The sequence below is a fragment of the Bos grunniens genome, chromosome 3 (genome assembly GCF_055505025.1).
Source record: "Bos grunniens cultivar Pamir isolate PY7600 chromosome 3, Bosgru_T2T1.0, whole genome shotgun sequence".
NCBI classification, from domain to species: domain Eukaryota; kingdom Metazoa; phylum Chordata; class Mammalia; order Artiodactyla; family Bovidae; genus Bos; species Bos grunniens.
Window position 1 is genome coordinate 3,815,090 of NC_141167.1, and position 22,552 is coordinate 3,837,641.

Consider the following 22,552-nt stretch of genomic DNA (forward strand, 5'->3'; position numbering starts at 1 on the left):
CCAGACAAAAGTGAAGATCAAACTGTAGGATTAGGGTTAGAAAGAAAGAGTAGCCTAACGTTCACTTTATTTCTTATAATTCTTCAGAATTGTAAAATCTGCTTTGTTTGGGTCTCAGATCTTGTATAGAACTTGCTTCTCTGTTGCTGGGTTGGTTGGGCTTTTCTCTTTCTCAGCCTGTAGGGCACAGGTTGCAGGGTCTCCTGGGGTGAATAATGTGTTCATTTGTTTTTGTTTTTCTTCAAGGAAACTTGTAAAAATGGTAACAAGGCCAAAAGCAAAAGTCACTACCCTGATGAATCTGGAGAACAAAAGAGCAAGCCTGCTTCAGGTACCAAATGATCCAGCATTTCCTTAGCGAGGCTTCAGTGTGGCGAGACGGGGAGGCGGGTGTGACTCAAACTCTGGACGCAGGGAATTTCCCCTTCAAGTTGGGCTGTTTGCTTCCGTGCTGACACAGGGCTCGGCCTGGGGTCCACAACACAGCCCCTGTCCAGGGGGCCTTGCCCCTGGAGGCCCACGAGGTGTGGCCAGGTGGGCCTCTGCCCCACGACCCCCTGGTCCCGCTCTGCAGAGTGGCCCTGAGTCACGTGAGCAGACACTTGTCCGAGGGCTGCCAGCTGTCCCGTGGACGGTCCAGCCCCAGCTGTCTGAGGTGGGGGTGCCGGCTCTGCTCCGGGCACCCCCCCTGCACCCCAGGCCGGATCCCGCTCATCATGTGGCAAGTCACATTGGAAGAGACCAACCCTTCCAAGGCCAGGAATGTTGATGGACCACAAAGCTCATGTGATCTTCAGGGGTTCAAGTAGGAACTGGCCTTTCCCACTGCTGAGTCCCTGAACCTGGGGACAGCCCAGACCGAGTGGGACGAGAGAGCTCCCTCCGCTGGCCCGGCGGGCTGGCCTGACTCCCAGGCTGGCCCCGGGGTCTCTGCACCTGTGAGGCACATGCTGAGCCTGGCCTTACGTTTCAGTAGAATTAAAATGCTCTGTAACCTTACAGTGGGGGAAACACTGGGGGAAACGGGTATTAACGGAAAGAAGGATGTTGTCGTTGCTCCAGAAATGCAGAGCGGTTCCCCGACTCCGATGAAAGCTGCTGCGGCTGTGGAGAAGGACAGCTCTGGGGCCAGCCTGCCCGAGGCCACCCCTCCCGAGGAGCTGGCCTGCAGGGACCCGCCGGCCGGCTCCTACCAGCAGATCAGCTGCCTGGACAGCGTCATCAGGTGCGGCCCTTCTGGCCTCCCTCCCCGCCAGCGGCACCCACAGTCGGGCTCTCGGTTACATGAAGCCCTTTCCGACCTGCCCGCAGGTACCTGGAGAGCTGCAGCGAGGCAGCCACCCTGAAGAGGAAGTGTGAGTTCCCTGCGAGCCTCCCCACGCCCCAGGCCAGCGACAAACGCCAGGCCCTCGCGGGCCCTGGGCCACACGCCACAGGTACTGCGTCTGCCTGAGCTGTGACCGCCTGGCCGCTTACCCCTCTCTCAGGACCAGGCCTTACCTGGGAGCCGGGGCCTCTTCTCCTCCCACTGTGGTTCTGAGCGGGATCAGGGACACGTGTAGGGGGTCAGCTGTTGATTAAATAACCAAAGTGGCTCAGAACCTTCTCACCAGCGGGAGGTAGAGGTGGTTCTGGACTTAGAGGACAGGATGCCCCGGGGCTGCCGGAAGCCAGGGTGTTATCAGGCGGGCCCGTTTCCGAGACGTCTCAGAGGAGGACTGGCCTCTGGGTGTCAGCGGCCCAGGAGTCAAAGGAGATTGGATGTGCAGTTATCGCCAGTGGCCCTCACCAGGACCACAGGCAGGGTCTCCACTGCTGATGGAAGCCCGGGTGACGGGTGGAGCTTACCCTAGCCCACGGGGGGAGCCCAGCTGCTTGCCTGCCCTCAGCAGAGGGGCCCTGGCCGCAGGGGGCAGCTCCCCACAGGCCCCGCCAGAGGCCCCGAGCCCAGGCGCCTGGCTCCTCCCAGAGGACGCGGGGTACCAGGGTGCCATGGTCCCCATTCAGAGTCTCGTCTTCTCTGCCATCCCCTGAGGACACGGCATCCCCTGGCAGGGCGAGTGTGGACTTGAGCCCCCGGGTCCTGGAGTGCCCCCTCAGCCGGCCTCCGTGCTTCTTCTCCCAGCAGCTCAGCTTTATTGCGGTTTTGTGTCTGCTTCCTTTTTTCTCCTGTAAAGAGGCAGCATCGCCCTCGCCAGTGAAGAGCCGCACGGACGCGAGCGCACGCCTGCTGTCGCCGCCGCTGCCCGGCAGGGCGCAGAGCGTGGCGTCCCTCGGCAGCCAGTGCAGCTACAGCAGCACCATCGTCCACGTGGGCGACAAGAAGCTGCCGCCGGAGCTCGGTACGCGCGCCGCGTCCGGGGCCTCGGCGGGAGCGGTCCGACTCTGACGGTAGAGATTCGGAGTGTTGCCGCCCGTCCCCGGATGCTCTCTAAGTGTATCTGAGTGCAGAACACCCACGTAGCCCAGTAAGGGGCTGTCCAGGAAGTCCAGGCACGTGCCGTGTAGGGTGGAGGTGGTGACACTTGCCCCCGCCCCCGCCACACTCCGGCTCCCCCTGGGACAGGCGTCCACTCAGGTGTCAACACAGAGGGGCTTCCTGGGACCGAGCAGGGATGCCAGGACTCCCCCTTGCCTGGTGCCGAGAGAACCCCAGGGACGAGGCCCCCCGGCCTCTCGACGCCCATGGGTGGGGTGGCGAGCCTGGCCCTCCCCTGTTGGAGGACAGGAGCCAAAACAGGACAGCCAAGGGCGACACGCTGAGCTGTCCTTCAGGCCCCTAGAGGAGAACCAGCCTGAACTTGTTCTTTGCTTGGAAGAAGGGCGTGATGAGGGGGAGAGTCCACGTCAGAGGGTCAGTGGCCGGCCCCCCTCAGGATGGCCCGCAGACCCACAGCCCCATCCCGCCTGTCCCCGCGGTTCTGCTGACCACACTGTTGGGCCCATGGTCCTAGGCCAGGACAGGGCCGGGCACGTCCTGTGCTCTGAAAGCCCAAGACAGCCTGGAGTGTCTTCAGCGTCAGACGCTGAAACCCCAGGTGCCCCCAGGTTGGAGGACGGATCAGTTAGAGGGCGGGTTCCGGAGCCCCCACGCGACGCGGCTGCGTGTCCCCGCCTGTTGCCTTTCTTGGTAGCCTTCTCAGAAAGCTGAGCAGACGCGTCTCGAACGTCAGCCCCTGCTGTGGGCGTCGTGCGGGAGTCTTCTGTGGGAGACTCTGTCCTTTGTGGGAGCGGTGCGCGTTTTCTCAGCTGTCCTCGGGCAGCAGGGCCCCTGTGGATGAGAGCTCCACGTCTGCTGTTCCAGAGCCGCTGGGAGATGCTGCTGCAAGCAGGCCCGAGTCTCTGGAGTGCCCGGCGGGCCCCGCGCTGCCCTGCGGCCTCAGCCAGGACCAGGAGGCCTTCCGGAAGCTGGGCCTCACCAAGGAGGTGCTGGCCGCCCACACCCAGAAGGAGGAACAGAGCTTCCTGCTGCGGTTCCGGGAAATCAGGAAACTCCACGTTTTCCAGTCTCGCTGCCATCATTATCTGCAAGAAAGGTCCAAGGGGCACTTGAGCAGCAGAAGTAAGTGGTGACGTCTGAACGAAAAGTGGGTTTTGTCGTTGCTGTTGTTTTTAACTTAGCTCTTAACGCTGCTGCGTCCCATGCTGCTTTCAGATGGGGAGCACCCCTGGTCAGGACACATGCGTTTGTAAGATGCTGTTGGAGCTTAAGCAGTGACACTCTTGGGGATGTCACCTGCGTTCCCAAGGGAACCGTGCTATAAACAGTGGTGACAGGCCCAGTTCACCCCTGTGGAGCACAGGGCCAGGTGACTGCCCTCCTGCCTTGCCAGGCGTTCCCTGCCTGGGTGACCCCAGCCCCCTTCCCTCCCTCAGAGAACCAGGTGGGCGAATTCACCACCCAGGGAAGGAGCATCTGACGTCAGGCTCCTAAGGAAGCAGGGATCCCAGATGATGCTGCAGGAAGAAAGGGCGCCCGTTCTCCCCAGAACGCACACCCTCCTGGCGGGTTGGCCTTGCCACTGGGCTGTAGACTCCAGGGCCAGACAGAGCACGGAGGGTGTGAAGAGCCAACACGGGGCTGCGGTGGAGCAGGCTGGCTTCCTCGCCCCTCACCTGGTCCAGGAGCCGGGCTCCCAACCCCCAACCGCCTTCCTGGGCCCTGTGGTCAGGGCCAAGCTGGTGGGAGATGCCAGCTCTCCCCTGGGCTCCAGGCCCCGAAACAAGGATCAGAGCTATGAGCCCAAGGGGCCCACACCGCAAGGGCCCAGCTCCCCTGGCCTCTGAGCAGATGTGCTGAGACGGGTGTCCCAGGAGTGAGAGGCTGCCCCTGCCCTTGAAGATTATGCCACTCCCGCTCTCCTTTCCTCCTTCCTACCTGGGCCCAGGGTTACTGAAGGCACGCAGGGAACCTCTGTGGAAATCAGGAGCCAGGGCCCCCACCACCCCCCAGCCCCAGCTTGGTGCAGAGTCCCAGCACCCTCCAGCCCCGTTGGCCCAGCAGCTTGTGTAGTGCCCATGCTGCCCAGCTGTCCCCAGCAGCCCCGCCCAGACCCAGGGATGGTGCCCCCGGAGCCCAGAACTGTAACTCCTAGTCACAGCGGGAAATAGACTCTTACAGGAAGAACACTAGGCAGACAGGCTGATGGCAGAACCTTCACCCACTTGACCATTAGCGTCAGGCCGGCCTGTCTGCTCTGGCATGTGGCACAGCTGGCAGGGGACGTCCCCACACACCCGCTGCCAGGGCCCCCGAGTTATCCTCTGTGACATTAGAAGAAAACCTGAGGTTCCTGGGGTCCCTCCCACTGCTTGTGCCCCACCCACCAGGCTCGGTGTGACCCCGCCCCCAGCCCACAGCACCCCCAGTCCCGGCCAGTGCCCAGGGGAGGTGGGGGGACATGCCCTGTGTCCCCCACACCACAGGTTGAGTCCCTGCAGCCTCCTGAGGGCGGCCCCTCTAAGCAGGTCTTGTGTCAGGGGAAGACCTGTGTGCCTTCAGCCCTTTGACTTCACAGGCGTGGACCCAGGCTCCTTTGGCAGATGAACCAGGAAACATCTCTTCTTAAAAGCGATTTCTTAAAAACATCTCTTTTTAAAAGCTTGTAAAGTTGAGATATGAGGTTAGATGAGATCAGTGGTTCTGCCTTTCAGTTCATTTCAGTCCCTCAGTCGTGTCTCTTTGCGACCCCATGAACTGCAGCACGCCAGGCCTCCCTGTCCATCACCAACTCCCAGAGTTTACCCAACCTCATCTCCATTGAGTCAGTGATGCCATCCATCCATCTCATTTTCTGTCGTCCCCTTCTCCTCCTGCCTTCAATCGTTCCCAGCATCAAGGTCTTTTCAAATGAGTCAGCTCTTCACATCAGGTGGCCAAAGTATTGGAGTTTCAGCTTCAGCATCAGTCCTTCCAATGAACACTCAGGACTGATCTCCTTTAGGATGGACTGGTTGGATCTCCTTGCTGTTCAAGGGACTCTCAAGAATCTTCTCCAGCACCACAGTTCAAAAGCATCAAGTCTTCGGCACTCAGCTTTCTTTATAGTCCAACTCTCACATCCATATGTGACCACTGGAAAAACCATAGCTTTGACTAGACTGACCTTTGTTGGCCAAGTAATGTCTCTGCTTTTTAATATACTGTCTAGGTTGGTCATAGCTTTTTTTCCAAGAAGCAAGAATCTTTTAATTTCATGGCTGCAGTCACCATCTGCAGTGATTTTGGAATCCAAAAAAAGAAAGTCTGACACTGTTTCCACTGTTTCCCCATCTATTTGCCATGAAGTGATGGGACCAGATGCCATGATCTTAGTTTTCTGAATGTTGAGTTTTAACCCCACTTTTCACTCTCTTCTTTCACTTTCATCAAGAGGATCTTTAGTTCTTCTTTGCTTTCTGCCATAATAGTGGTGTCATCTGCATATCTGAGGTTGTTGATATTTCTCCTGGCAATCTTGATTCCCGCTTGTGATTCATCCAGCTCAACATTTTGCATGATGTATTCTGCATAGAAGTTAAATAAGCAGGGCGACAATATACAGCCTTGAGGTACTCCTTCCCAATTTGGAACCAGTCCAATTGTTCCATGTCCAGTTCTGACTGTTGCTTCGTGACCTGCATACAGGTTTCTCAGGAGGCAGGTCAGGTGATCTGGTATTCCGAAGTCTTTAAGGATTTTCCACAGTTTGTTGTGATTCACACAGTCAAAAGTTTTAGTATAGTCAATGAAGTGGATGTTTTCCTGGAATTTCCTTGCCTTCTCTATGATCCAGCGAACATTGGCAATTTGGTTTCTGGTTTCTCTGCCTTTTCTAAACCCAGCTTTTATATTTGGAAATTCTTGGTTCATGTACTGCTGAAGCCTAGCTTGAAGGATTTTAACTCTCATGGTGTCCCTATTATTTTAGCTGCTCCCGGACTAAGAAATACCCCTGGAATAGACTCCTCTTGGAAAAAAACCGGAAAAAACCGAAAACTGAAGTCCAAACGTGTCAAGCCTCACGACTCCTCTGGCAGCACCGGGTCTGGGGGGCCGGCGCCCCAGCGCCCCCCACTGGTTGGCCTGAACACCACGGCCTGGTCCCTGTCGGACACGTCACAGTCCAGCTGCCCAGCGATGCCCTTCCCTGGCCCGGTGCCAGCCTACTCCCTGCCCTTGTTTCCAGCCCCGGGAATAGTGACCGCACCAGGGACCGTGGCCACAGGGTCCGGGGCTGCCCACACCGACCTCGCGGTGCCCGTGGATGCCCAGCAGGTGCTCAGGGTCCATCCCCCACCGTTCGCCAGCCCCTTGGCCCCGGTCATGGCGTTGGTCTTACCCGGCTGCTCCTTCTCCCCAGTGACCCCAGCCTTGCCCCCAGCCTTCTTCCCAGGCCAGCTGAACTTTGTGTCTGAGATGCCTCCTGCCTCACAGCCTGAGTTCTTCCCCGATCGGACCTCAACCCCCAAACAGCCACGCCCGTGTGCCCCGGCGGAGCGAGGGCCGCCCGCGTTGCACGTGGCCACCCCAGGAACCCCGCCCCTGGCCGCCGGGCCCCCAGACAGGACCTCCCCGGCGCTCTTCCAGTCCCGCGGAAGCTCACCGCTGCAGCTCAACCTGATGCAGCTGGAGGAGGCCCCTGAGGGCACCGCGGCAGCCACAGGAGCTGTGGGGACCATGGGTGCAGGCACCGACTGCAAGCCTGGCTCGTCCTGGGACTGGCAGCCCAAGTCACCTCCGACCGTAAGCACCTCCTGATGCCCTTTGTCTAAAGCAGGTGGCAAACTCGGGTACCTGGGTGGGCTATGCACCCCCTCATGCCTGACGCGAGTGGTCCCCACACCGTGGTTCTGCCAAACTGCTTCAGTTTGGACACAGATCCGTGTGCCAGAAGTGAGCACGTTCCCAAGGCCCCGTCACAGTAGACCTGTGACTCTAACCATCCTGGGACCTGAAAAGAGAGAGATGGCCGGCAGATGCGGTGTCCAGACGGCCACAGGGACTTCATAACGTAGCGTCAGGGGCCTCCGGGCGTTAGGTGGATACTTCGAGGATGAAGCCATCAGGTTAAACGCCAGAGCAGAGGCTCCTTGGAGGGGGGCTGGCAGCAGAGGGCCTCTGGTGGAGGACTGGAGCCGGAGGGAGCTGGGAATCGGTGCTCCCAGTGCCCGTCCTCCCAGGTCTTGAGGACACAGGCGTGCATGCTTCCTTGGTTCATGAAACGGCAATGTGACTTCCAGCTCACGCGTCTGTGTCCTGAGAGCCGAGACAGGGCTCTCCGTGAGCCATCCCCCCACACCCAGCCTGTGTCCAAGGCAGGGCCACCTGGGTTCCCACCCTCCGCCTGTGTCCAAGGCAGGGCCACCTGGGTTCCCACCCTCCGCCTGTGTCCAAGGCAGGGCCACCTGGGTTCCCACCCTCCGCCTGTGTCCAAGGCAGGGCCACCTGGGTTCCCACCCCGGCCTGTGTCCAAGGCAGGGCCACCTGGGTTCCCACCCCCGCCTGTGTCCAAGGCAGGGCCACCTGGGTTCCCACCCCCGCCTGTGTCCAAGGCAGGGCCACCTGGGTTCCCACCCCGGCCTGTGTCCAAGGCAAGGCCACGTGGGTTCCCTCCCGCCTGTGCTCTGGGAGAGGAGGTGGGGACAGGGCCCCCCAGCACCTCTGCTGCCCGCCTGGCCTGCAGTCTGGTTCTGAGGACTGGCAGACTGGGCCCTCACAGGCCGGGTCCCTGGTGCCCCCGGCTGGCCCTGCTCTCGGGGTGCAGGAGGCAGAGCCCGCCGCAGGGAGGGGCGCCTTTGGGTGCTGTCGAGGCATGCTTCTGCCTCTGTGTCCACTCGGTGGAGAAATAAGTATAAGGCTGGATCCCCGCTGGGGCTCCAGGAGCCACCATCTCTCAAGGAACTCTCCCAAAATGGAATCTAATCAAACTTCATCCTTTCCACCTCCGAGAAGCAGGTTGGGTTCTGGGAACCCATGGGTCTGTGCCCATGGCCCATGGAGGAGGGGCCAGTGGTCTGAGGAGCCTCCGTCCCCTCCCCCAGCCCCACTTTGCGTGGAGACCTGACTGGATGTCCCCTCCCTGTCCCCCAAAGTGCAAGGAGCCAGCAGATGCCCCAAACAGCGACGCCCTGTCCTCGTCCAGCGGTCTGCTCCGCCTGCTGCTGCATGGGGACCTCTGCTCGGCCACGGGCTCTGCACTTGCCAGGAGCCAGGCCTCTGCCACCTCCTGTTCCCTGGGCTCAGGTTCCCTGGGCTGCGATGCGTCCGGAAGCAGGCCAGGTATGTGGGGGGGTGCCGGGACACCTGAGTGGCGTGGGGGGCGCAGTTGACGTGTGTTTGGAAGACCCCCACGTGACACACCTGGGTATCCTTGGCTTCTGCATCCAAGGGCACCAGTCACCCCAGAGCCTCAGGCTGCCGCGTTCAGGGCCCAGCGTCAGGGTCCTGACTGGGCAGCTTGCGGCTGCACCCCGAGCGGCTCCTCGCAGCCTCACATGCGCCACGGGGCTCCTCCTCCTGCCCTGTGGCCAGACCCGGTTCCCTCTGTCACCTGTTACTCCCCGTGTCGGTGGGCGCAGCAGGCCCTGCACCCCTGTCCCTGGCTGGGCCTTCCCTGGAGCCCCCCACGTGTGCCGGGAGGGCAGGCAGTGCTGCACTGTCCTGAGTGGCTCCCCTGGCGGGCGCCAGCGTATAACCTCGGGCAGTACTGGCCAGGGTGGTGCAGTGTAGCCCAGAGCTGCCCTGCGGGAGCAACACACAGACATGTCCCCAGGCTGTAAGTGCCCCGCTTCCCTCACCTGGGCAGGGCCCCCTTCCCCTGGGAGGCCAGGGAGGGGAGAGCACGGCCTCTTAGATGGGGGCCCCGCCTGGACTCCCCCGGCTTCGCCAGCAGAGAGTCACCTCCGTGGTTCCTGCTGATACCCGGTCTTTAAATGATTTTTAAATTATCATCCAGACAATTGGACTGTTGGAAAAGCAGAAGGGACAATCCCCCGACACACGCGGTAGCTGCCCTCCCCTTACAGGGCCGACTTGAGTTCGAGGTCGTGACCTGGGCACTCTGTGTTTTAAAGGCAGCAGCCACACGAGTCACACCAGCAGGTATTTCGGAAGCTCGGACTCTTCGGAGAATAACCCCGGAGCAGCAGTGAGGGCAGCAGTGGGCGGGCCTGAGCGCCTGCTCAGGTGTGTCCTGCAAGACCCCGTCTGGCTGCTGGCGGCCGACACGGACGACAGCGTCAGGATGACCTACCAGATGCCTGCACGGTAACCGCTCGCCCCTCCTGGGAGCGTGTGAGGCTGGGCTCAGATCCCCCCTAACTGTGAGGCCTTACCTCAGATGGAGTGGGGGGCACCACTAGAAGGGGCCCCTCCAGGTGGCTGGCGGCCGCACGGAGCCCTTCGGAGGCCCTGCTCCCGGCCTCCAGGACCACTGCTCCAGGGACCCTCACGGCTGTCACGTGCCGTGTACAGCACTTGTGCCTGTGTCGTCTCTTGTGCTCTGCTGCCAGTAACCCTGTGTGGTCAGTGGTGTGCGTGTGTGTGTGTCTGTCTGTCTGTCTGTCTCAGAGATGCAGAAACCAAGAGTCGAGGTGGGTGACTGTCCCAGGCCACCAGCTGCTCTTTAGGGAGCCTGGTCTGTGCCTCAGCTCTGACCACTCCAAGGAACCGGGAACCCATTAGGGTCCCTGACCCTGTGCAGTGCCCCCTCGGTGGGGGTGATTAACCCCGAGGCTCAGAACAGCCAGGGCTCTGGGCCAGGCCAGCCTGGGGCTCCGTCTCCAGGGCACGCCAGGGTAGCAGGTGGCAGGGAGGGCTTGTCTACTCTCCACCTCACTGGTGAGAAGCTCCCAGGCGCAGAAACAAGTGTCTGCAGGTACCCAGCTCCTGTGGCTGATCTAAACTAAAATTAAAACCAGAACTTGGTGTATCATTTTCATAGAAAAACTGCAGATTATTTACTAGAGAGATTGTAACCTCAAATAGGGAAATTTAAGTGGAAAGGAAAGTTAAACAAAATCATCTAAAATTGCATGAGTAGGACTTCCCTGGGGTCCAGTGGTGAAGACCCCACACTTCGCTTGCAGGGGCCACAGGTTCCGTCCCTCATCAGGGAAGATCCTCTATGCTGAGGAGCGTGGCAAAAAAAAAAAAAAAAAAAAAATTACGTTAGGATAAATTAACCAATTAAAATAAAATTACGTGAATAATACTGGACATGTTGGTAGAAAATGAGCATATACTTTAAAAAGAGATAACCCTTGAGGCATCCTAAAACTTCCGTGTTTCTCAATCTTTCGTAAAGAGACTTAGATACAGTCCTGCAGGAGGACAGGGAAAAGCTGAAGGCGCTGCAGAGGCTCCAGCCCAGGTTCACGGACGCGCAGAAGCAGGAGCTGCAGGACGTCCACCCATGGATGCGGTTGGGCGGCGTGCCCACGGCCATCGACGTGGCGGTAAGCTCTGGGACACAGCACTTCCTGACAAGGCGTTCAGAGGTGCTGTGATGAGAACGCTGGGCACTATCTCTGCATCTGTTTTGTACATTTAAAACTTTGAAGATTAAATAAGAGCATTAAAAGAAAAAAAAAAAAAAACCCATGACACTGTTAGATGTCCTTCAAAGAACTTCCTTCCAGTGGCTTTTCAATGCTGTTTCCAAAAAGGTCTCCAGAATGTCTAATCTCAAGCACATGCTGAAATTTGAAAATCTTTTGAGTTGTCTTCACAATTAGAACACAGACCACTTCTTCTATCCTAAACCCTCAACATCCATGTAGACCATAAGAAGCAGAGGACAGCAAGCCCTCCTCCCACTCTGAGCGGCTGCCCCCGGCACTGTCTGTTCCTTCTTGAGGGTGTCTCTGTACCCCAGCTCCCTTCCCCTGCTCACTTCCCCAGTATGGACACAGCCAGGCTCCGGGGTGCCCGGCCTTCTCTACGCACACCGCCTTAGCATGGTCAGCTCCCGCCTCCACGTGGGAAGCGGCATCTACACACCAAGCCCTGCCAGCATCCACCTCTGAGGAACTTGCCGGGTTTGCCCAGAGACGACCTGCCCAGCCACTCTTCCCGCCCAGTTAGTTCAGTTCAGTCGCTCAGTCTTGTCCGACTCTTTGCAACCCCATGAATCGCAGCACACCAGGCCTCCCTGTCCATCACCAGCTCCCGGACTTCACCCAGACTCACGTCCATCGAGTCAGTGATGCCATCCAGCCATCTCATCCTCTGTCGTCCCCTTCTCCTCCTGCCCTCAATCCCTCCCAGCATCAGAGTCTTTTCCAATGAGTCAACTCTTTGCATGAGGTGGCCAAAGTACTGGAGTTTCAGCTTTAGCATCATTCCTTCCAAAGAAATCCCAGGGCTGATCTCCTTCAGAATGGACTGGTTGGATCTCCTTGCAGTCCAAGGGACTCTCAAGAGTCTTCTCCAACACCACAGTTCAAAAGCATCAATTCTTCGGCGCTCAGCCTTCTTCACAGTCCAACTCTCACATCCATACAACCACAGGAAAAACCATAGCCTTGACTAGACGAACCTTTGTTGGCAAGGTAATGTCTCTGCTTTTGAATATGCTATCTAGGTTGGTCATAACTTTCCTTCCAAGGAGTAAGCGTCTTTTAATTTCATGGCTGCAGTCACCATCCACAGTGATTTTGGAGCCCAAAAAAATAAAGTCTGACACTGTTTCCACTGTTTCCCCATCTATTTCCCATGAAGTGATGGGACCAGATGCCATGATCTTCGTTTTCTGAACGTTGAGCTTTAAGCCAACTTTTTCACTCTCCACTTTCACTTTCATCAAGAGGCTTTTTAGTTCCTCTTCACTTTCTGCAATAAGGGTGGTGTCATCTGCACATCTGAGGTGATTGATATTTCTCCCGGCAATCTTGATTCCAGCTTGTGCTTCTTCCAGTCCAGCGTTTCTCATGATGTACTCTGCATATAAGTTAAATAAGCAGGGTGACAATATCTAGCCTTGACATACTCCTTTTCCTATTTGGAACCAGTCTGTTGTTCCATGTCCAGTTCTAACTGTTGCTTCCTGACCTGCATGCAGATTTCTCAAGAGGCAGGTCAGGTGGTCTGGTATTCCCATCTCTTTCGGAATTTTCCACAGTTTATTGTGATCCACACAGTCAAAGGCTTTGGCATAGTCAATAAAGCAGAAATAGATGTTTTTCTGGAACTCTCTTGCTTTTTCAATGATCCAGCAGATGTTGGCAATTTGATCTCTGGTTCCTCTGCCTTTTCTAAAACCAGCTTGAACATCAGGAAGTTCACGGTTCACATATTGCTGAAGCCTGGCTTGGAGAATTTTGAGCATCTCTTTACTAGTGTGTGAGATGAGTGCAATTGTGCGATAGTTTGAGCATTCTTCGGCATTGCCTTTCTTTGGGATTGGAATGAAAACTGACCTTTTCCAGTCCTGTGGCCACTGCTGAGTTTTCCAGATTTGCTGGCATATTGAGTGCAGCACTTTCACAGCATCATCTTTCAGGATTTGAAATAGCTCAACTGGAATTCCATCACCTCCACCAGCTTTGTTCGTAGTGATGCTTTCTAAGGCCCGCTTGACTTCACATTCCAGGATGTCTGGCTCTAAGTCAGTGATCACACCATCGTGATTATCTGGGTCATGAAGATCTTTTTTGTACAGTTCTTCTGTGTATTCTTGCAACCTCTTCTTAATATCTTCTGCTTCTGTTAGGTCCATACCATTTCTGTCCTTTATCGAGCCCATCTTTGCATGAAATGTTCCCTTGGTATCTCTGATTTTCTTGAAGAGATCCCTAGTCTTTCCCATTCTGTTGTTTTCCTCTATTTCTTTGCATTGATCGCTGAAGAAGGCTTTCTTATATCTTCTTGCTATTCTTTGGAACTCTGCATTCAGATGCTTCTATCTTTCCTTTTCTCCTTTGCTTTTCACTTCTCTTCTTTTCACAGCTATTTGTAAGGCCTCCCCAGACAGCCATTTTGCTTTTTTGCATTTCTTTTCCATAGGGATGGTCTTGATCCCTGTCTCCTGTACAATGTCACGAACCTCATTCCATAGTTCATCAGGCACTCTATCTATCAGATCTAGGCCCTTAAATCTATTTCTCACTTCCACTGGATAATCATAAGGGATTTGATTTAGGTCATACCTGAAAGGCCTAGTGGTTTTCCCTACTTTCTTCAATTTAAGTCTGAATTTGGCAATAAGGAATTCATGATCTGAGCCACAGTCAGCTCCTGGTCTTGTTTTTGCTGACTGTATAGAGCTTCTCCATCTTTGGCTGCAAAGAATATAATCAATCTGATTTCGGTGTTGACCATCTGGTGATGTCCATGTGTAGAGTCTTCTCTTGTGTTGTTGGAAGAGGGTGTTTGTTATGACCAGTGCATTTTCTTGGCAAAACTCTATTAGCCTTTGCCCTGCTTCATTCCGTATTCCAGGGCCAAATTTGCCTGTTACTCCAGGTGTTTCTTGACTTCCTACTTTTGCATTCCAGTCCCCTATAATGAAAAGGACATCTTTTTTGGGTGTTAGTTCTAAAAGGTCTTGTAGGTCTTCATAGAACCGTTCAACTTCAGCTTCTTCATCGTTACTGGTTGGGGCATAGACTTGGATTATTGTGATATTGAATGGTTTGCCTTGGAAACGAACAGAGATCATTCTGTCATTTTGAGATTGCATCCAAGTACTGCATTTCGGACTCTTTTGTTGAGCATGATGGCTACTCCATTTCTTCTGAGGGATTCTGGCCCGCAGTAGTAGATATAATGGTCATCTGAGTTAAATTCACCCATTCCAGTCCATTTTAGTTCGCTGATTCCTAGAATGTCGACATTCACTCTTGCCGTCTCTTGTTTGACCACTTCCAATTTGCCTTGATTCATGGACCTGACATTCCAGGTTCCTATGCAATATTGCTCTTTACAGCATCTTCCCGCCCACTCCAGGGCAACTCTGTGCCACCCCACTTGCTCAGACCATGGGCCTGGACTCCCCTCCTCTCATACCCTCATCCAGTCCACCGGCAGGGCACGCTGGCCTGACCTTCCAGGGGGATGGAAAGCAGCCGCTCCCCATCGCCTCCAGCCGCTGCTTCAGTGGGACTGTCAGCTGCCTTCTGCTCCCCAGCCCTGGGCCCACCCGGGGTCTCCAACCCATGATCACAGGCAGAGGAAAGTGCCATGAAGCCGTTAAACTGTGTCGCCCCCTCCCCACAACCCCCATCCCCCTGCATTCCCTCCTCTCTGGCTATTCCCTGAAGACCACCACGAGGCTCCTGCCCCAGGCCTTTGTGCCTGCCCTGCCCTCTGCTTGGGATCCCCCTCCTCACACTGACACGCGGCTCGCTCTGGCCTCCTTGTCTTTCTGCTCACAGTTGTGTTATTGATCTACCATCACTGTGTGTGTATGTCGCTCAGTCGTGTCCGACTCTTCTGTGACCCTGTGGACTGTAGCCCTTCAGGCTCCTCTGTCCATGGGGTTCTCCAGGCAAGAATCCTGGAGTGGGTGGCCATGCCCTCCTCCAGGGGCTCTTCCGAACCCAGAGATTGAACCTGGGTCTCCTGCATTGCAAGCAGTTTCTTTACCATCTGAGGGACCAGGGAAGCCCCGGTTAATTTACTGCTGCACAACAAATAACCCCCAAACTTAGTAGCTTAGAATAAGAACCGTTTATTCTCTCTACTGTTTCTTTGGGTTGGAATTTAAGAGCCACTTAGCTGGGTGGTTCTGGCTCGGGGCCTCTCCTAAGGGTGGAGGCAAGATAATGGCTGGGCTCCTGCCTCTGGGGGCAGGACCGGAGCTGGGGGATCTGCTTCCGAGGGGGGTCCCTCCCACGATGCTCGTGGGGGCTGGCTGTTGGCAGGATGCCTCTGCTTCTTGCCGCGTGGATCTGACCATGGCGCTGCTTATGTGTCCTCGGGACAAGATCCCAGCCTCCCCCGAGGGCATGGGGCCGGGAGGCTGGGGTTCTGTGACCACCTGCATCACCTCTACTTCGTTAGAGGCATGTCAGAGTCCAGGCCTCCACCTTTGGAGGAACGAATGTCAAAAAACTTTTGGGCGCATGTTAAAGCCACTACAGTTGCTGTTGGCGGCCTTTTCTGAACGTCGACTGTAAAATGACATGGGCCTCGTTCCACGTCAGCCCAGCACCTCCTGTCTTATAACACCTTGGAGCACCTCTCCTCCCGTTACTAGGAGATCTCCAGTGGAATATGGATTTTCCTCTCTCTTCACTGATGAATCCCGGTTCTTAGAACGAGCCTGGAACACAACAGATGCTTAACAGATAGGTGTTCAACAGGGAGAGGAACAAATAAGTCGGTAGCTTGTTGGTGTCCCATTTTACAGATTAGAAAACTGAGGTCAGAGAAGGTAAGTGCCACTCCAGGTCACGCAGGCAGGAGGAGGAAGAGCTGGGACCAGGGCCTCTGGCTGATGCCCTCTGTCTCACTGTGCAAAGCTGCCTCTCAGATAAGGTTCCCAGGGGACTTGGATCAGGGACTCCTCGGGAAGAAGCAAGCAGGGGTCCCACGGCCCAGCGGCGCCTCCTCGCCTGCCAGCAGCCTCACGGCGGACACCTGGTCACCTGCGCCTCATTCAGACTGAACTGTTTGTACCAAAGATCTCACTTTTATTACTGATTTACATTTTTCTTTTAAGGGATGTGTTTACTGTGAAAACGAGGGAGAGGACAACCTCTGTGTGTCATATGAGGAAGACATCCCGACACCAGGGCTCAGCGAAGTGACAGAGACCAAAGAAGAGGAGAGTAGACCCCCCCGAGGCCCAGAAACGAACGGCAGGCGCAACCCACTTCCCCAGGGCAGCAGCGCTGCCAGTGAGGTCCGCTAGCCCGTGCTCTGAGGAGGGGAAGGCTCTCGCGCGTGTCTCCGGTGAGACGGACAGATACACTTTCGTGGCTTTTTTTGTTTTGGAAAAAAAACCATAGTTTTCTGAAGGGGTGATTTAAAACTATGGAGACATTTGCAAAGAAACGCTATTTTATATTTATGAATAAAATACAAATATAGGGTGTAAGGGGACAGGGGAACGAGACCTTCACTATTTAACTCGAGAAACACTGCCTGCCTCTTTGTGTTGGGAAAGCAGCTGAGCGCCCCCAGGAGTCCTCGGACGGGCTGTCCTGGGTCTGCTGGCTCCCGTGGCCTGTCCCAGGCGTGGCCCAGGCTGCGCCCACCAGCCCGAGGGTCCCAGGGGCTCCGCGCTGAGGAGCAGTGGTCCAGGGCTCGCCCAGCGTTTGTGTTTGTGTTTGGATCAAATCAAATACTGTCCTCTCCGGGGGCGGCTTTTTCTCTGAAATATTTAGTCAGACTAGATGTTTTTGAAACCCACCAAGTGGAGATCACAGCCTCTGCTTATTTTCTTTCAAAAACCTCCTTTTCAAAACGTTTCACATTAAATGATGTGTAGTTTGACAAACCCACCGCTTCAGCTCCCAGTGCAGTTGCAGCAAACGTTTCATCTGACAGAGTGTATGTCCAGGGCGAATAAAGTGGAACTGCTCGCTCTGGATGAAAGAAGCCGACAGGTTCCTGTGACCAGCTCCACCACGGAAATTACACATCCTCGGAAACATGACGCAGACCCTTCTGGGTGTTGCTGCATCATCCGTGCATCCTGCTCAGACCAGGATGGCCCACCTATCAGTGAAAACGTGCTGCCGCTCATCCCCTTCTTGGCACTTGGCCCTCCTAGCCAGGCCGTGACCGCCACGTTTGGAACTCAACGCATGTTGATCCGTCGTTGGCACTTCCCAGGCGTCAGCTCTGGCCCAGCCGAGCCAGCCACTCCTCCTGGATGAGCTGGGCGCCGAGTCTGTGTTTCCCAGGGCGCCCGCACCTTTTCATGAGCCTTGGCTCACTGATGTCGCTTCCGGTCTCTGCGGTGACGTCCCCTGCTGCCGCTGGCGCTTTCAGGTAAACAGGACACCCGGGAAAGAGTGAGACCAGACTGCTCACCTTTTTGCAAAACCTCATATCGCATCGTATATCCCAAAGATAGCTTAGAAAAAATGTTATACTGGTCCCTGGAGTGAATGAGAAGCTGCCCGTGATGAAATGATTGACTTACAGTTGCAGAGTCTGTAGCAACTTCAAAGAAAGCAGCTTTTCCCCCTCTGCCCATCCTTTGATGGAGAAGCAGCTCCTAGAATAGGTGAAGCCTCCTTGTAATCCAGTTGGTTTTCTTAGTGAAATTATTTTATGCCTGAATATCAATCTTACTTTTCATAAACGCAAAAAGTTTAATTATTTTTTTAAACGTAAAAGCTTCAGATCCCCAAGGCGAGATGTAGTCTGTGTGTGTGGAGATCAGATGCTACAAACTGCTTCTTGCCTGAGTCAGATCATCAAGGGACAGTCAAGGTTGCATTGACTTTACCTGAACTGCCAAAAGGTTCTCTCCTGTTACTGAATGTTTACCATCAGCATTATCTTACTGTTTCTGTCTGTTCGTTGATTAAGTGCCGCGTAGCTTCGGCGTGTGCTGAGGAGTGGACAGCACGAGCCGCGTAGCTTTGGCGTGTGCTGAGGAGTGGACAGCACGAGCAGCTTGTGAAACCGTTTACATGGCGCCAACACGCACCCGGTCTTGTTTTCTCTAGTGTGTGTGCTTCCATGGCTGTTATCAAGACTTCTTCTCAATTTTAAACTGAGCCTTCTTTTTAATATATTCCTGAAAAGGTATGTAAATAAGCTCTCAGAGTCTGTGTAACAATATGTCAAGCCTTGCCGGACAAGTGGTTTGTTTATGCTCAAGCCAGACTTTCTTCACCCAGTGCGGTATGTTTGTTGGACTGCTTGTGTCTTTTTATGACTTTTTTGCCTTTTAGAAAATTGGTAAATAAAGCAAGTATATTTTTATTTTGTATATTTTTAATATAGCACAGAGAAATAGGAGCCTGAGTTCTGTTTGCTTATTTATTTTCTGCTTGGTGTGTGAGATCTTGCTTAGTTCCTGGACCAGGGATCAAACCTGTGCCCCCTGCAATGGAAGCAGATTCTCAACCACTGGATCACAGGGAAGTCCGTATTTTTATTTCTGTATTTCTAATAGAGCACAGAGGAATAGGAACCTGAATAGAGGCAAAGATTATCAGGTGGTTTTTCTAAGACGAACCCTAGAAATTCTGCTTTAGGAACTATGCTGTCTCCAAGGCGCCCTCACCTCTTCCCACACAGTGTGCCTCTTGCCGACCCCCTCCGGTCGTGTGTGTGTGTGTGTGTGTGTGTGTGTGACACGCAGCCCCTACCCCAGTGAACTCCCTGTAGTGTAGTGTCAGTCGCTCAGTCGTGTCTGACTCTTGCGACCCCGTGGACTGTAGCTCGCCAGGCTCCTCTGTCCATGGGATTCTCCAGGCAAGAATCCTGGAGTGGGCTGCCACACCCTCCTCCAGGGGATCTTCCCGACCCAGGGCTCAAACCTGTGTCTCCTGCATTGCAGGCGGACTCTACCACCTGAGCTGTAGGGGACTTCCTGCTGTAGATCTAATCCTGGAGTCCAGCCCCTCCGTGGTCTCTCACTCACAGATGGGGAGTAGGGCTACTCAGCTCGGCCCCTGGTACTCGCACCCACTCTGCGGTGAACCCGGGCACCTGCTCCTCTCTCTCCCCGCCTGCTCTGGGTAATCTGTCCCACGGGGGCTGGCTGCCTGCGCACTGGCCCAGGGCTGAAGGCAGCAAGGTCAGAAGGATCTGAGGCCAGACGGGCCTGGTGTCTCCACCAGAGGTGACACAGGCAGCGCGGCACAGTCTCCTCCTACCCCGCCCCACCCCCGTGCTTCCTCCCACCGCAGCGAGACCTTGCAGGGCCTGGTCAAAACAGCGGGGGCTGCTTCTCCCTACCTCCCACTTCATACCAGACCACGTCATGGGTCCCAGACCTGGTGCCTAGCCTTCCCAAAGCTCCCTGAGCAGGAGGAAGGCTCGACTCTCACCTCCCGTCCTGGCTGCCTGGATCCAGGTGGTTATTGGGGGTGGGGAGGCTAAGTCCTCCCAGTGGACCTAGAGGCCTCTGCAGACCCCCTCAGTGGCCAGATGTGGAGATCTGCCTGCTTCACTGAAATTCTGAGAGACTTCAGGGTATTTAGCTGCGTTTTTATCCACCGTTTAACCCCAAGGGCACCCCTCCCCTTTATTTCCAAACCAAAAGGAGCTTCTCCAAGCCGCTGGGCTGATTGCCCGCCAGGGGCCTGGACATCCATAGGCTGGCCACCGCCTTTGTTCCCTGCAGATTTTATGGCTTGCCACCCCTGCCGCTAACTGGTCCCCCTGTGGCCACTGCTGCCCTGCCCAGCCTCTGTTGGGCTCTGTCTTTGGATATGGGGATCAAAGAGCCCAAATGCTCAGGAAGTCTGTGCTCAGGCAACCTTTGAAGGTGGGCTCAGTCCAAGCAACAAATGGCAGGAAGTGGGTCTGCTAGGGGAGGCCATGTACAGGGAGAGAGAAAGGGCGTGCTGGTCCTGAGATGGAGCAGCCGGGTTTCTGGGAGGGAGAGGCCAGGCCCACCAGCCAGTGGACCCACTAAAGGAAACTGAGGCTGGCTTCAAAGATGAGGCCTTGGGCAACTTCTGGTCTAACCGGAAGCATTTTGCTGGAGGAGGATTTTGCTGACTCACACATCACACCCTACTCTATGGTGGTGGTTTAGTCGCTCAGTTGTGTCCAGCTCTTTGCAACCCTATGAACTGTAGCCTGCCAGGCTCCTCTGTCCAGGGGATTCTCCAGGCCAGAATCCTGGAGTGGGTTGTCGTTTCCTTCTCCAACCCTACTCTATACTTCTGCTTTTTGTCCCAAGGTGACTCAGACTGAGGCATGTCCCAGGGCTGAATTCTCCTTCCTTCAATTCTAGACAGCATTCCTCAAGGCCCCCGACCCCATGTAGGATCAGGCTTTGGAGATCCTTAGCCCTTGCTCAGCCGTCTTCTCCTGATAGCTGTCACCTGTCCTTTTGTATTTACAAAGTTAGCTTTATATCCCACAACCACCATTGAGCCTTTTTGATCAATCTATAGAAAGACACGACTTAGTGACCTTCACTCACTCGTAGATTGACTCTAAATCTTGAAACGCTATGAGCCGTATTACCCTGTTGTGATTGTGAAGGAATTGGCTACTGGGCCAGGTAAGTACTAAGAGGTTACATTTCTCTCCTTGGGCAGCTTTTTGTTTTTCCCGGGGTTCCGAGTTGCCTTTCACTTCTCGTTTGCACCGTTGGCCTTTATCACTCTTCCTGCACTTCCAGTTCCCCATCGAATCAGGAAAAGACAGTCTTTTTCCAGAGCCCTTCCCCAGAATCCCCATCATCTTGTTCCAATATAAAGTGCCTATCCTGGAGAGCATTCTAAAATACTTGTTTGATCTTATTCAAACAATACAATCAATAATGGGAGGGCTAAGAGTCAAGAGTGTAAGAAATACCATGGAGTTGGTTTTTCCATATCTGAGTTCCTCAAAGTAGGGCAAACTTAACTGCCATTCCTGGGTGTGGGGGTGGGATCTTGCTCCCTGGGGTGCTGTCTAAATGGTGAAGAAAAGTGAAGTTCCAGGCCAGCTATGGGCTCTCTCGGGTTCCACTACTCAAGCCCCTCCCGTGCTCTGTCTGGCCCTCCACTAGGAGGGGGAAGGGCAGTCAAGTTTCTGATCAGGCAGGGGAGGATGGGAGAACAAGAGCTAAGCTTTCTCCCCCGTAGCTTATGAGGGAGACCGGAAAGCACTCAGGGCATTTGGAGGAGAGGAGCAGGTTCCTGCCTGGGTGAGCAGTGCAGGGCTGGGGGTGCATCAGCACCCTGCTCACAGAAAAGCAAAGAGACAGCCAAGTGAGGACCAGCAGAACAGGTGCCCAGGGAGGCCCCGAGTCCCAGAGTCCCTACCTACCTGGGGCTCACAGAGGTGAGCCGGCCTTGCTTGTGCTTAGTCGCTCAGTCGTGTCCAGCTCCTTGTACCGATCCCACGGACTGTAGCCCACCAGGCTCCTCTGTCCATGGAATTCTCCAGGCAAGAGTATTGGAGTGGGTTGCCATTCCCTTCCCCAGGGGATCTTTCAGACCGGGGGATCAAACCTGAGTCTTCTGTGTCTCCTGCATTGGCAGGAGGGTTCTTTACCTGCCAAGCCACCTTTGGGAACCATCAGAACTCTCATCAAGCCTGTCCTATTGTGGAGATCCCTCTGACGGGGAACCTGAAGTGAAGTAGACACCAGAAGGGCTGCCAGAACCATCTTCAGATAGTGGGGGCCCAGGTGGGCGTCTGTAGCCCAGTCCTGCCACCTGGCCACCTGCCGTCCCTGGATGTTTCTTTCCCCTGCTCCCTCCAGCTAGGCTCCGGACGCTCTATCTTCCCTCCCCACCCAAGGGCTTCTGCTTCACCAGGCTCTGTGCTGGGGGTTGTGACGGGGTCCTGCTTAGAGTACCCCTAGCCAAGTATGCTTATAACCTGGAGGGGCACAGAACCAGACCCTGACAGTCCCAGTCCCGGGAGGGAAGCAGCAGATCCGGCAAGGGTGCAGGTCCTTCCACCGGGAAGATGGAAACGGAGCTTCGGCCTGAACAGCAGGGAAGGAGCCCTTTAAGGGAGATTCCAGGCGCTCCAGGTATAAGGCTCTCTGTGTGCCCGGTATAAGCCCTGAAGGCAAATTGGTGTCCCGGCTTTGCCAGGAGAGGGCGTGGACCTAGGCATTCAGCACTGGGGCCAGGCTGGGGTCCCCAGGGTGCCACCCCACCGCCCACGCACCCCACCCTCAAAGAGGCCGGGCCGGCAGATGGGCGGCCGGCCCTGGGGGTGGCGGTCGTCTGGCGGACACAGGCGCACCCACCCCCGCGCCCGCCCTGGTGACAAAGCGGCCGAGACAAAGGCGCGGCCAACACCTGTCGCTCTTGGCTGGGCTGCCGCTTTTCTCTGCCGAAGCGGCTGCAGCTGCCAACTGTCACGGGCATCAAGTTACGGGGACCAGACGGCGGCCTCCGCCAGCCCGGCGAGGGGCGGGGGAGGGAGGGGGAGGACTGGGGGGAAAGGGAGCCCAGGGGCTGGGGAGGGGAGCCGGGCCGAACG

General features: G+C 55.6%; 1 protein-coding gene across 6 annotated transcripts in view; it reads left to right on the forward strand.

Moving 5' to 3' along the window:
- Positions 1-18,367, forward strand: part of PER2 (period circadian regulator 2) — a 42,599-nt gene extending 24,232 nt beyond the window's left edge. For 3 of the 6 annotated variants that reach the window (XM_086375503.1, XM_086375495.1, XM_086375514.1), the window contains 10 exons: positions 247-331; positions 1,063-1,225; positions 1,312-1,436; positions 2,178-2,342; positions 3,305-3,562; positions 6,411-7,225; positions 8,575-8,761; positions 9,556-9,748; positions 10,788-10,938; positions 16,146-18,367. In XM_086375503.1, the coding sequence (XP_086231629.1) occupies positions 247-331; positions 1,063-1,225; positions 1,312-1,436; positions 2,178-2,342; positions 3,305-3,562; positions 6,411-7,225; positions 8,575-8,761; positions 9,556-9,748; positions 10,788-10,938; positions 16,146-16,337 (2,334 nt within the window). In that variant the 3' untranslated portion in view covers positions 16,338-18,367. Of the gene's footprint in view, positions 1-246; positions 332-1,062; positions 1,226-1,311; positions 1,437-2,128; positions 2,343-3,304; positions 3,563-6,410; positions 7,226-8,574; positions 8,762-9,555; positions 9,749-10,787; positions 10,939-16,145 lie in introns of those variants that run through there. The other 3 variants (XR_015154662.1, XR_015154661.1, XM_086375534.1) reach the window with 3 other exon arrangements.
- Positions 18,368-22,552: the final 4,185 nt, after the last annotated feature.